At 50.8% G+C, this 13,800-nt stretch overlaps 1 protein-coding gene across 5 annotated transcripts in view; it reads left to right on the forward strand.

The window, feature by feature from the left end:
- The first annotated feature begins 3,114 nt into the window (after positions 1-3,114).
- The window catches only part of ABCC8 (ATP binding cassette subfamily C member 8), a 75,472-nt gene continuing 64,786 nt past the window's right edge, over positions 3,115-13,800 (forward strand). For 4 of the 5 annotated variants that reach the window (XM_007174857.2, XM_028164746.2, XM_007174860.2 and 1 more), the window contains exons 1-3: positions 3,115-3,340; positions 4,635-4,776; positions 9,044-9,165. In XM_007174857.2, the coding sequence (XP_007174919.1) occupies positions 3,193-3,340; positions 4,635-4,776; positions 9,044-9,165 (412 nt within the window). In that variant the 5' untranslated portion in view covers positions 3,115-3,192. Of the gene's footprint in view, positions 3,341-4,634; positions 4,777-9,043; positions 9,166-13,800 lie in introns of those variants that run through there. The other variant, XM_007174858.2, reaches the window with a different exon arrangement.

Raw genomic sequence — 13,800 nt, forward strand, 5'->3', positions numbered from 1 at the left:
CTAGTGGGCCCGGGAGCGCAACAATCCAGGTCCGTGAAATCCTCCCCAGGTTTTCCATCTGCTATGAGTAAGGCTGAGAATTTTCAAAGGGGAATACCCTTGCTCCAAGCCTGCTCCCGTTGTGAATCCTTCTTCCATCTCTCTGCAGCAGAAGCGAGCAAGCAACTTTGGAGATGCGAAAGCGTGACTGAGATCCAGCGCCTCCCCACAGAGACATTGTAGCTCTGCGTCTGTCTCTGTTGCAGAAATAAAATGGTTTCATGCTTCACTGACTGCTCTACATCTATGCCTTGGACATCTTTCTGTGTCTGTGTACATAACCCTACTTTACTCTCTGTATTTGCCTCACAGTACTCCACATTATGGAATTATCATGTTGTTTGTTCGTGTGTTAGTTTTATTTTAACCAGCCCTCTATTGATGAACATTTGGGTGTTTCCAAGATCACAATCCACGTCCAGCAGGAGTCCTTTCATGCCTCTTTATGCACCTGACTCCACACTTTTCGAGATAACACCCACATGATGGGCAGGGTGATGGGTATCCTCACTGGAAAGCTAGGTGTAGGAAAAGGTGGAATTTGCCCACAGTCACGCAGTAGGTTTGTGCTAGAGATGGCAAACGTGGTGCCCCCCTCCAGCCTCCTCTTAGTCCCAGTTGGTGATCTCTTAATTGTCCTTTACACCTGGGTCCAGCTTGGGTTGGACCAGGCTTTTTGTTTATTTCAAATGGCCCAGAAGAGGCAAGTGTGTGGGGTGTGCCAGGCACTGTGTGCTGAGTGCCAAGGAAGGGAAAGACCACTCGATAACCATGATTGATTGAGGGGGTCCCATGGGTGGGCACCCAGAGGATGAGGTAGCCAGGACCATCTGCCAGGCTTACACAGCACATTTATAACTGTGACCTCATTTTAATCCTCTGGGGTCTGTATTACTATCTTCCCCATTTAGAAAAGAGGAAATTGAAGCACAGAATGGTAACTTGTCCTACATGACACAACTAGTAGTGGTGGATCCAGGACTGAGGACTTTAAATATATATATATATCTACCACTGAAAGGAAAAACAGCACTGCTGAAAGTGTGAAAAACTAAAATTATAACTACAAAAACAAAATGGCAACAGAAAGTTTGAAAAAAAAACTTGGAGCTGAAAACAAAAACCTAAAAGCAATTTTGTTAGGTGGCCAAGGGCACATCTCATCTCTTTGTTTAGTTTTTTTTATTTTGTCTTTTTGCCGTGCTTGGAGGCTTGTGGGATCTTAGTTCCCCAACCAGGGATCAAAACTGTGCCCTCGGCAGCAGTGAAAGTGCAGAGGCCTAACCACTGGACCATCAGGGAATTCCCCATCTCATCTCTTTGAACCTCAGTTGTTTCGTTCTTACAGAAAGAGAATGGTAATAACAGTAATTATAAACACAGCGACGGTAGCTAATGTATACTATGTACCGCCCTAATGTAACAGCCATTTCCAAGTCTGAGCTTCCCCCGTGGGCTTGCATTCAAACATACATATTTAATATGGCTGTAATCAAAGGAAACACACAATTTTGTTCCTTCCTTTTTCACCTGACATTGTCTCATAAGCTTTTCCCACTTGACTACATAGACTCAGCAATCACTTTTTCAGTGGCTGCATTCGCCCAGATTAATTAACTCCTGCCACTGGTACGGGATATTTACAGCCACCAAGTTTTCACTATTTTGGCTGATACTGCAGGAAACATCTTTTGGCCTCAGAGAGATACCCAAAAAGTCGGAGACTGTCTGAGGACTTTGAACCCTGAGCTCCTGCCCTCCCCAAGCTCTTCACTCAGCCCCACCTGCCCTCTGCTCTGGTTCCTGGTTCTGCCCTGGCCTCTCTCAAGTCCTAAGGCAAAGCTGAGTCCTTGCCTGACAGTGTCTTGTAAAGGCTTCGAGCCTCAAAGCAGCCTCAGAACAGCCTCAGTGAAGCTCATAGGGAAAAGGGCTGAAGAGAGCTTCCTTGATGACCCTCTAGCTCCTCCTGAGAATAGATGCATTTATGCTCCATATCCTTAACTCAGAAATTTCTTCTAAAATCTAACCCCAAATCCCCTTTTGTCTTCTTTCTTCATAGGACGTAAACTTTTTTGGTCACAGACCTGTGAGAATTTCTCCAAAAAGTATAGGAAGGCATAATATTGTCTTTACGATTTCACCAGGTTCTTGAACTCCTTAAGCCTGTCTGTGTCACACTATCTCTTTCCACCCCTCTTGGCTGCCTTCTATTGCCTTCACTGGATATAATTCCACGAGCACCTCTTTTTCAACCTTGGGCCGTGATCTGTTCTATCCATTCACCTGCCAGTCGCTGGAGGTTTCAATAATGTAATAGACGCATGCCTGAGGTAGATGGGGGCTGGGGAGTGCGGGTTGAAATTCGATGAGCTGAGTTCAAGTTATGCTTCCCTACTTGTCGGCAGTGAGACCTTGGGTCAGTCATGTAACCTTCCGGAGCCTTAGTTTCCTCACCAGAAAAATGGGAGCAATTAACCTGTACTTAGCAGGAGTATTGGAAGATTCCGTTTGTGAAAGCGAGGGATACGCTGTAAAGCACCTATGAACGTCCCCCGCTTGGAACCACTTTCGAAAACCTTCGAAGCTCCCCGCTAGGTAATGTTTTTGAATGCTTTTCCTATTCATATGGGGTGGGGCTTGTCCCACACTGCCCCACCAGGACCCTCCGCTCTAACTATACCCACAAGAGCCAGGCCCAGGTGAGCTCACAGCTCAGACCCCGGGTAGGGAGGTCACACTCGAGACTCCGACCGCGCCCACTCCGGAGCCGCGAGGACCCTCCTCCTCTGTTCTGCACCACTCACCCTCCCATCCAGACTCGAGCATGCCCACCCACCCAGCCTGTCTTCCCTTCTTCCCCAGCGCACGCGCGCGGCGGGGCACTCACAAGGCGGCCCCCAGCGCATCGTGCGGGCCGCCACAGCTGAACTCTGCCCCAGCGCGGCCCGGCGGGTCGGGCTCCCCGCCGCCCCCCAGGCCCCGCAGGTAGAGGAGCGGGGCGGGGTGGGAGAGCCGGAGCGCCGACGGGGCGGGGCCCGCGGGGTGGGGGCTGGGGCCTGACGGCCGGGCCGGGCGGTGGAGCTACCGGGGACAGAGCGCGGGAGGCGCGTGGAGCCAGCCGCAGTTGGAGCCCGAGCCCGAGCCCGCGCCGCCATGCCCCTCGCCTTCTGCGGCAGCGAGAACCACTCGGCCGCCTACCGGGTGGACCAGGGCGTCCTCAACAACGGTTGCTTCGTGGACGCGCTCAACGTGGTGCCGCACGTCTTCCTGCTCTTCATCACCTTCCCAATCCTCTTCATCGGTGAGCGCGCGGGGCGAGCAGCGGAGGAGGGGAGGACGGAGGTCGGGCGGGAGGAGGAGGAGGAGGCGCTGCGCGCCGCAGCGCTCCGCGTCCCCTTGCGGCCAGGCGACCGCCGCTCTCCTCCCTCTTGGGGTCCCCTGCTCTGTGTTATGCCTCGCGGTGCCGGCGCTCGCACACCCGCACAGCCCTCACTCCCGGGGTGTCCCTGAAACCGCACGCACCACAACGGAAGCTCCTGACCCAGGGGACCCCCAAGTTTTGCCACCGCAGGGCCAGAGCTGGGGTGGAGAAAGGGGAAAGCAGGGGTCTCTGTACGCGCTGGAAAGGTCGGGAGGGGGTCGGGCTGTAACCTCAGAGGCGTTGTGTAGGGAGCCGGGCCACCCCTCCCCCAAGGCACCCTTCTCGTCAGCCGCAGCTGGGCCCAGGGAGGAGTGCAGCCTGCGCCTCAGAGGCTGGGCTGGGGGCCCTGCGAACCCTGTGCTTCCCAGGGGCTGAGCCTGACAGTGGTCAGTAGCTTCCGGCAATCCTGGGGTTCCACTCGCCCCGATCGAGAAGAGGCTCCGCTTCCCCAGCTAACCCCACCGCGGCGCGCGCGTCTCCGGAGCGCAATTTCTCGGGCTCGGGGCAGAGCCGATCCGATTTAGCAGCGACCCGGACGGTGGCCACCAGCGCCCCTGTTTGAAAGCCCTCTGCAGAGTTCGGCGTCACCGCCCAGACAGTCGTGTGTGCCTCTTTCCTAGGGTCCCCTTTATCTCTCTCCAAGACCTCGAATTTCCCAAGCTAGCTAGCTCTGTCAACTCATAGGGTGTTCCCTGCCTCCCCCAAAACGGGTTAATTTGCTCTAATTAAGAAAAAAAGGCAAATCTTAAGATTCATATACAGCTTTTGAAAAGAAAGGAAAAATTGCTACAAAATTAAAAAGAGGAGGATGCTGCAGAAGCAAAAAGTTGCTAGTTGTTGACAAAGACAACTAGAAGTAGGAAGGAAGCTTATGCTCACATGTGTATCAAAAATTGTACCGGCATTTACACTGTTGCTCTCAACCAAATGGTTTATGTATGCGGTTATTTGTCACACAAGAAGTCCGCATATAAAATGGGTACCTGCACATGTGGGCCTCTGTGGGTCCGGAGTTTCATGCAAGGACATTTAGTTCATGTGTACCAGACTGGGGCATTGTCATGGGTACACTCCTCATCCCCACCATGGACCCAATGCCTAAGCACCCCCCTGGGGTTCACGAAACCTCCTCCAGGTGAGCCAGGCTTCCCACCTTTCCTGTCTCTCCTTGCAGGATGGGGCAGTCAGAGCTCCAAGGTGCACATCCACCACAGCACATGGCTCCACTTCCCGGGGCACAACCTGCGCTGGATCCTGACCTTCATGCTGCTCTTCGTCCTGGTGTGTGAGATCGCGGAGGGCATCCTGTCTGATGGGTGAGTGACTCTCAGAGGACCCAGGAGAGTGGATCTACTCAAGGGTGCTTCCTAAAAGGCCCAGGGAGACCCCAGCTCAGCTGCATTCCATGAGCCAATATCGTTTCATTTGCTAATAAATCCAGCAACTGTTTACCCAACATCTGTGTGCCAGCCACTCTGTGCCAGGCACTGGACAGTGAGAACCAGGCCCTGCTCTCAGTGCAGCAGGGTGGAGGGAACCCAGATCTGCACACCAAGACCTGGTGAAATAATCCTAGAGCCTATTAGAGTGGATATGCCCAGCCTCTCCCACAAGCTGCTGGGGTTACCTTCTTGGAGGGAAAAAAATCACTCTTGCTTAAGATCTTTCCTTGGTTCCCGGTTGTTTACAAGGTCCTAAGTCCTCAGCCTGGCATCCAGGTTCCTCACAGTCGGCCCTCCCTCTCTCTAGCCTCATTCCTAAGGGCCTTCTCCCCATGCCCACCTTGCCTCTGGGCCTCACAGCATACTCTTCACACCTCTGCCACAGCACAGATCATACTGTATGTTAACATCTATATCTATTTGCATACTGTCTCCCCCCTAAGTCAGAAAGGCCTCAGAGTTGGAATCTGCATTTCATTCATCTTTGTATTCACAGTGCAAGGCACATGAGACAGCTCCATAGACCCTTAGTGACTCCTTAAGAGAATAAATGAAATAACGTTACAAGTAAGTACTGTGGGAGGATAAAGGAAGGCAGAGTTGGGCAAGCTTCATGGTTGAGGGGACTTCTGAGCAGAATCTGGAAGGACGACTAGGGTTCTGACAGGCAGAGGAGTTCCAGAGAGGGAGGGCCAGTGGGGAGTCGTGAGAAAGGTACCACGGGCGAGTGGGGAGGGGTGGGAGGGGAAGCAGGCAGGGTGGGAGCAGTGCAGCAGTGCAGCAGGGCTGAAGCATGAAACACGTGGGAGCGATGGAGGCTGAGATTTGGAAACTGGGGGCATCTGCAGGAAGGCTTCACATGCCAGGCTGAGTGTTTGGGTTGAATTTTGTAGGCAGTTTGGAAGAGAAGAGATGTAATCAGCGCAGCACTTTTAGGTGAGAACTTGAGGGCAGGATGGAAGCAGGGAGAGGCTGGAGGTAGAAACAGCACTTAGGAGTGATTGCAGTAGTCTAGGTGAGAGATAACTGCAGCCAAAAGCGGTGTGTCAGCAGTTCGGGGTGCAGATGAGGAGGAGATGAAGCAGCCATCTCACTAAGGAAGAATGGAAGGATCGGCAAGGCTCAGTGACTGCCTGGGTGAAGGGGTGGTGGAGGGCGGTGGACATTTGGCTTAAATACTTGAGGTCCAATCCCTCTGAGCTGGAATCAGAGTATGCCCAGATTCCACTCCTGCCAGCCCTGGCTCCTGCAGATGGATGGCAGGAGGATGGGATCCTCACCCCCACCAACACACACACTCCCTCACCCTCCCACTCCCAATGTCCCTGCATCCTGGCTTCAGCAGTAATCTCTGTGGTAACTGCTTGCCTTGGGCCTCCTCCTGACTATCAAAGCCCTCAGATGAGCAGGACCAGAATGCATACTGCCACATGACTAGCAGGTGACAAGTCTGCCTCCCGCCTTCCATCCCAACACCCCTTCCAAAGCAGCACAGATGCTAGAGACGGGAGGGATGCCTTGTGAGCCCTCCGGCCAGAATATACGCACCGGGCTGTAATGAACAAAGCGACAGAGGGGAAAATACCCTTCCTGCAGAGAAGGTAGACCTGGGTCTTTGCTAGCATTTCTGCTATGCCACGTACCAGCTGTGGGACTTTGGACAAGTCACCTAGCCCTTCTGGGTCTCACTTTCTCTACCTGTGAAATGAGCATCATAATCCCTGCCTTGCCTGCTTCATAGGGCAGTGGAGGATGAAATTAGAGCATAGACAGGGTGCAGAGTGCAGAGTGGCAGAGCCCTGGGCAGCTAGTATATTCCCAGAACGTGGGAGACTGGATAGAATATGGTTGGGGACTCCGTCCTGCTGGCTGTCCAGCAGCCCCTCCTGTGTGGGGCAGCACCTGTATCCCAAACCTCTCCAGCTCAGTGCAAATCGCCATCTCCTCCCCAGAGAGCAGGTCAGCTCCTCAATAGGCACTTATCTAGTATTTGCTGGTTTCCATCTGTGGCCTACACCCCTGGGCAGGGGAGCATGAAGGAGGATGCGAAGGGGAACAGACATGAAGAGAAGCCACAGTCCCTGTCCTTGGTTGGCAGACTTGCTGGAAGTGTACAGGTCAGATGAGAGAGGGGGGCCATTAAAGCAGTGGCCTTCAAACTTGAGTTTAGTTTAAGGTAAGCCTCATTTAGTGATTAATTAAGGCATCTAACCTGTAGGGCTTCTTGTCTTCCTTTAAGTATTGTTTCTCTGTGATGCTCTGAATTCAGAACAACCAAAGCAGTATAGGTTATTTAGAAATTTTTTTAAAATATAGAATGTTTTCCCAGACCACCATACACTGGAAAAAAGCCATATATAAAACTTTTACCTAATTTCTTACCTAAGTCAGTGTATATTATTCAGTAAAGCAGGCTAAATCTATTTAAGTCTTGTCATAAAATACTTATTTCAGTTATGGTTATTCACTGTCTTATTTCATCTTATAAAATGTTTATCATTTCTGCCTTCTACTGCAAAAAAAATGAATGTACTTAAACTTATGAAATAACATTTTAGATGTCACTTAAAAATGTATGCAGGAGTACAGAGTTTTTCAAAATTATTTCAAGGAGTACAGAGGCAAGAGTTTTGAAGACCTCCTGGACAGGGTGTTGGTTGTTTCCAGTGCCCCCGCTAGTGACTGCCTTGTACCTCTTGTAACAGTGCGAAGACCTTGCACTGAGACTATCCACTAATCAAGCTTGAAGAATATCAACGTGTACAGTCTCATTTAGCAAGAAATCTGGAGACCACCTTTTTTAGTTGGTGTGGTGGCTTAGTAATGGCATCAGGAACCCAGCTTCTCCACATCTTTCTATACCATACTCTGTGTGTCCACCATATCTTCTCTTATGGTTACAAGATGGCTGCCCAACTCCAGGCATCAACTAAGCAAGGAAAAAGGGAGCATGTTGCCCACAGGCCTCTTCTTTATGCAGGAGATCATCTTCTACAGACATTCCTTACATCTCATTGACCAGAATTGGGTTATACGGCCACTCTTAAACCGATCACTGACAAAGAAGTGTGCAATTGCATGGCTGCTTGAACCAATCACCATCCATTCCCTGGGGCTGGGCGCATTGCTGCTGGTGCAAACTTGTGGTTCTTCTAGCGAGGAAGAAGGGAAACACACTGCCTCTATGCTATATCCTAGTCCCACCAGACCGCTTGGGGTCCCAACATGGCTCTCTTCATGCCCCCCACCTTCTCTGTTGAACTCCTGCTCATCCTTCAAAGTTCAGCCTTGTGCCACCTCCTCTGTGAAGCATTCCCTGCTTGCCCACCCTCCCCTGTGTGCTCTCAGCCTTCTGTCCATCTGCAATACCACTTCCCTAGACTGCCTAGTCCGACGGTTAGCTCTGAGCATGGTTGCTTCCTTCCGAACTGTCAGCTTCTCGAGGGCAGGGACTCTTTGCACACTGGATAGAAGGAGCAGCGCAAGCAAGGGCAGCGCTGAAGCAGAAGACTGGAGGAGGCGTCCTGGGAATGGAGGGGTTCCTAACCGTAGCTTCACTAGAAAGAGCAGGCTGGGCAGTGCTGGAAAAAAGGCTTGAGGCCACATCACCTGTGCCTTTGAGTTTTGCTTTCTATAGAAGGGAGCCTTGGAAGGGCATGATCAGGACCAGTCAAGTTGAGCCTCCTCAACAGTCGTGGGGAAGCTGAGTTCTGGGAGGGAGCTCTGGCTCCCTATGGGGCTTATCACCAGACCAGAGCCCACCTACTGAGGCCTCTGTAGGGGGATAAGCTGGTTCCAAGCCAGAAGCTTTGCAGCTCCCCTATGCCAGGTTCTGTAAGCGTGAACCCAGAGAAGGCCATGAATTGCAAAGCCTGAACACCGAGCTCTCATAGCATGTCTGTGTGAACGCCTGGGCCCCTTAGTTAACAGGCGTGTTTGGGGTATGGGCTGGGCAGAGCTGCCAGCATATGGTATGGAAGTTTATGGCATGTGTGTTCTGGAGGCCCCACTGTGTGCTGTGCCCTAAGCACGAGGCCTGGGTTACTCTGTTAGGGTACGACACAGCTCATCTACATTTTCTCTCTCTCTCTCTCCCTCTCTCTCTCTCTCTCTCTCTCTGTCTCTCTTGCCCTTATCTCAGGGTGACCGAGTCCCGCCATCTCCACCTGTACATGCCGGCCGGGATGGCGTTCATGGCTGCTGTCACCTCTGTGATCTACTATCACAACATTGAGACCTCCAACTTCCCCAAGCTGCTGATTGGTAGGGAAAGGGGAGGAGTGGGCAACGGGGAGGGATAGGGACTTCCATTTGTTCCTTCAGATAATGTTTGCTGAGGACTTACTATGTGCCAGGTACTGTTGTAAGTGCTAGAGGTTCAGAATTAGAGAAGAAAAATTCTTGCCATTGTGGAGCGTCCAGTCTGGTGGAGGAGACGTACAAGCAAAGACAGTGAACAGACAAGCAAACAAATAAGCAGTGAGGATGCTGTGAAGAACGTAGAGCCGGGTAAGGGGTAGAGAGTGAAGGCCGTGCTGCTGTCTGCGTAGGACGCTCAGAGGAGGTGTCTGATAAGGGCGAGCATGCAGACATTCGGGGGTAGATGTTTCCGTGCAAATGGCACAGCAAGCGCGAGGGCCTTCTGATACGAACAAACTTGGCAAAGAGGCTAGTGTGGGCGAAGGCAAATGAGCAAAGGGAAGAATGGTAGGAGATGAGGTCAGGGGCCAGGAGAGGAACAAGGAAGACTCCTAGGCTTTGGGCCAGAAGTACACGGGTGAACAGTGGTATTAGTAACTGACATGGCAAAGGAGCAGGAGTTGGGGTGTTTAGGCCACAGTTGAGTTTGAAACAGCCAGCTCAAGTGTCAGGCGGTCAGTTAGATAAACAAGCTGGGTGTTCCAGCGGAGGTCTAAGATAGTCATGGCTTTATAGGTGACATCTTGAGCCCAAATGAGGTAACCTGGAGGAAAGAGAAGGGCCCCAGGACCAGAGCCTGTGGTTTGCCAACATTTAGGAGTGCCCGCTTAGACCTTCTGACACCATGTGGCCGGGGTCCCAGTCGGAAACAACGGAGATGGCTGTTGACATTTACTGAGTGTGTACTGTGTGCCAGGCTCAATGCTAAGCTTCCTCCATGCATTATCTCACTTAACCCCCACACTCTCCCTCTTGTACTGTTGCTATCCCCATTTTACAGATGTGAACACTGAAACTCAGAGAGGTTACAAATAAGAACAGTGAACGCTCATTTAGCACCTGCTATGTGTCAGGCACGATCCTAAGCATTTTACATATATTAACTCATTTAATCCTTACAACTCTGTGAGGTAGGTACCATTATTATTTCCCTTTTATAGATCAGGAGACCGAGGCTCAGAAGTTAAGTGGTTTGCGCTAGTCTCCCCAGCTAGTCAAGGGCCAGAGCCAAGTTTTTTGTTTTCGTTTTTTTTAATGTTTATTTATTTTTTTGGCTGCACTGGGTCTTAGTTGTGGCATGCAGGATCTTTCATTGCGGCGTGTGGGCTCTTCATTGCAGCACGCGGGCTTCCTTCTAGTTGTGGCGCATGGGCTCAGTAGTTGTGGTGCGCGGGCCCTCCAGTTGTGGCGCACAGGCTTAGTTGCCCCGTGGCATGTGGGATCTTAGTTCCCTGACCAGGGATCAAACCCGCATCCCCTGCGTTGGAAGGTGGATTCTAAACCACGGGACCACCAGGGAAGTCCTCAGAGCCAGGTTTAGATCCCAGGAGTCTAGCACCCAAGTAGGCTCTTAAAAAGGCTGAGACTGTGTGTTTAAGGGTCCTCAGACTGTGCTTAGGCCAGAGGTATAAATCCACAGATCTGCCTCTGTGTGGGGCTCAGTCTGCATGTCTAAGGCCAGGGCTGTACATCTGACTGTTAGGCTGTGGTCAGACCATGTGTCATTAAGTCAGACTATGATTTTTAGGAATCAGAGCATCTAATTGACATCTGGAGTCTGGAACTCTCTGTGCTAAGCCAGAGACAGCACGGTGTCATGAGTGGGTAGAGGATGTTTCCCAGGCTAATCACAGGTCTACCTTCCTGTGTAAGGTGGGAGCTGGCTCCATCAGGATCATCCAGGTGATGCCCCCACCCCAGGAGCCCCCCCAGTGAGTGTCGTTGAGGGACTAGGGGGCAGCACGTGGAGAAGTGTTAAGTACAGGCTTCGGAGAGCCTCCCGCACCAGTGTCTGAAGCAGCTCCTCATGCACAGAGACCTCTCATTAACCACGAGGCCTGGCTGACCGGTGCCCCTGGAAACACCCTGTCTGAGCATCTGGAGAGTTCATTTTCTCATTCTCCAGAAAGTGCATAACGTTATCTCTGCAAAGCACAAATGACCACCTATGGATGGACCAGTCCTTCTCCAAGGAACAAAGACTAACTCCCCCCTTTGGTAGAGCTTTGCTCTCCACAAAGCCAGAAATTCTAGAACAGGGAAAAGGGAAGAGGATGCACCCCATGAGCTGCAGGGCAGCGGGTATTAGGGGAATAGTTGGCCCTTTGAGGAAGCTACTGTCCGGTCACAGGTCTGGAGTCCTGCAGAAAGGTGACCCATGATGCGGCTTACATTGTCCCACGAAGTAACCTTGTTCCTGGACCCAGGTGAGATCAGAAGGTGTTCTGTGAGAAAGTCACGTTTGAGCTAAGAACTGAAGGATAGGTAGGAACTAACTGCGAGAAGGGACAGGGGAATGCTTCAGGCAGAAGGAGCAGCATGTGCAAAGGCCCAGAGGCAGAAGATGCAACGCACATTAGGAAGTCTGGGCAAAAAACAGCAGCTGAAGTGCAGAGAACAGAAGGGAGCTGAACTTTGAAGGTTGGAGTGGCAGGTGGGGCAAGACCTTGAAGGCCACACTACAGGCGTTATTCTTTATCCCAAGGGCGATGGGAAGCCGTTGAGGATTGGGATGTGTGTGTGTATGTGTTAACATATGCATAACGTAAATCTTACCATTTTAACCACTTTTAAGTGTACAGTTCAGTGGCACTCAATACATTCACATTGTTGGGTAACTATCACTACCGTCCATCTCCAAAACTCTTTCATCTTCCCATTAAACAATAACTGCACCCATTAAACAATAACTCCCCTCAACCCCTCGAAACCATCATTCAGTAATACTTTCTGTCTCTATGAATCTGACTACGTTAGGCACCTCATATAAGTGGAATCATACACTATTTTGTCCATTTGTGACTGGTTCATTTAACTTATTATATTCTCACGTTTCACCCATGTTGTAGCACGTGTCAGAATGTTCTTCCTTTTTAAGGCTGAATGATATTCCATTGTGTGTGTGTGTGTGTGTGTGTATATATGTACACACACACACACACACACACACCATATTTTGTTTATCCATTCATCCATCAATGGGCAGTTGGGTTGCTTCCACCTTTTGGTTATTAAAAATAATGCTGCTATGAACATGGGTGTGTTGAGATCATATTTAATTAAATGTATTGCTCTACGGAGGCTAGGTTGGAGGAGGGCAAGAGGGGAAGTGGGGAAACCATGAGAAAGCTCTTAAGGTGGTCCAGGGGAGACATGATGGTGACCTGACCCAGGTGGCCACCCAGATGGACAGAAGTGAGTGGATTCAAGATAATTATGAGGTAAAATAGAATTTGGTAATAGGTAGGATGTGGGGGTGAGGGAGAGGAAAGAGAGGGAAGAAGCAGAGGTAATGGGAATTCAGAGTTTAAAACTCACCAGCAGCCCCTGTGTTTTACTACTTTCTCTCCTTTCTCCTTTCTCTCAGACATGCACTAAGCTTTTACCGAATGCTGCTGTGTCTGGCAACAGGCTGAGGGCTCAGCACTGTAGGATGGGACTGTGGAAATAACCCCTGGGCTTAGTCCTGGGTCCACAACTAACTCCTTGTGTGACCTTGGACAAGACACTCAGGCTCTCTGAGCCTCAGTTTCCCCATCTGAACAGGAATAGTAAGTCCCTGCCTAAGGCATAGGGTTCTTATAAAGATCAAATCAAACCATATCTGTTACGTGTTAGAGGCAAGACCAATCTGAGACATATTTTCAAGTCTTGGCCCCAGGAGGAACCCTCACGAAGGTCTGAAGAGGTTCTGGTCCCTGGGATAGAGTCTGTTGGGAGAGTATAGGTGTGGATGCAGGGGGATGTCCCCCAGCTAGGGGATTCCTTGTGACCTGGAGACCTGACCCAGCTGAGGGACGTCATCCCAGTCTTGAGGGCTGGGACCAGAAGCGGATGCTCCTGCCCTCTATCCTGATGCTCTCGCTCAGGTGGCACTTGTCCCTCCCCAGTTCAATGTCTCAACCTAGTTCCCAGCCCAGAGCCAGGCTGGGACAGACCCCAGCTTTTGTCCCCAAGAGATGCCCTGGCATTTATGTCCTGGCCCACCTAGGGATGAAGGCAGGGTGACAGTCTCCTTCCCTCTCTGTGATTCCTCTAGAGAGGAGCTCTAGGCATTTAGGCTGACCTTATATCATATGTAAGATCATATATATCATATATCACAGAGCATATGACTCTAGGGAGTAATTGGGGAGGGACTGCCTGTGCTAAAGCACCCCCTAAAGGGGGATTTAGTTACTGCTCTCTTTTGTTGGCACCAGCTGACTGTGGTTTATTGGTGGATTTGGATGGGGGTGGGTGGGAATTTACAGGATAGAATCCACAGATGGCTCCTGATGTTTAGGGTCCAAGGTCTGAAATCTGGAGATGACAAATATATTAACAGCTGATATCCAAAGAGCACCCACTGTGTGCCAGGCTCACTGTGCTAAATGCTCTCCATACATTGCTCATGATGACTTTTGAGGTAGTACTATTATTATTCCCATTTATGGATGAAGAAACTGAAGCCTAGATGGGTTAAATGACTTACCCAAG

The sequence above is a fragment of the Balaenoptera acutorostrata genome, chromosome 9, assembly GCF_949987535.1.
Source record: "Balaenoptera acutorostrata chromosome 9, mBalAcu1.1, whole genome shotgun sequence".
NCBI classification, from domain to species: Eukaryota; Metazoa; Chordata; class Mammalia; order Artiodactyla; family Balaenopteridae; genus Balaenoptera; species Balaenoptera acutorostrata.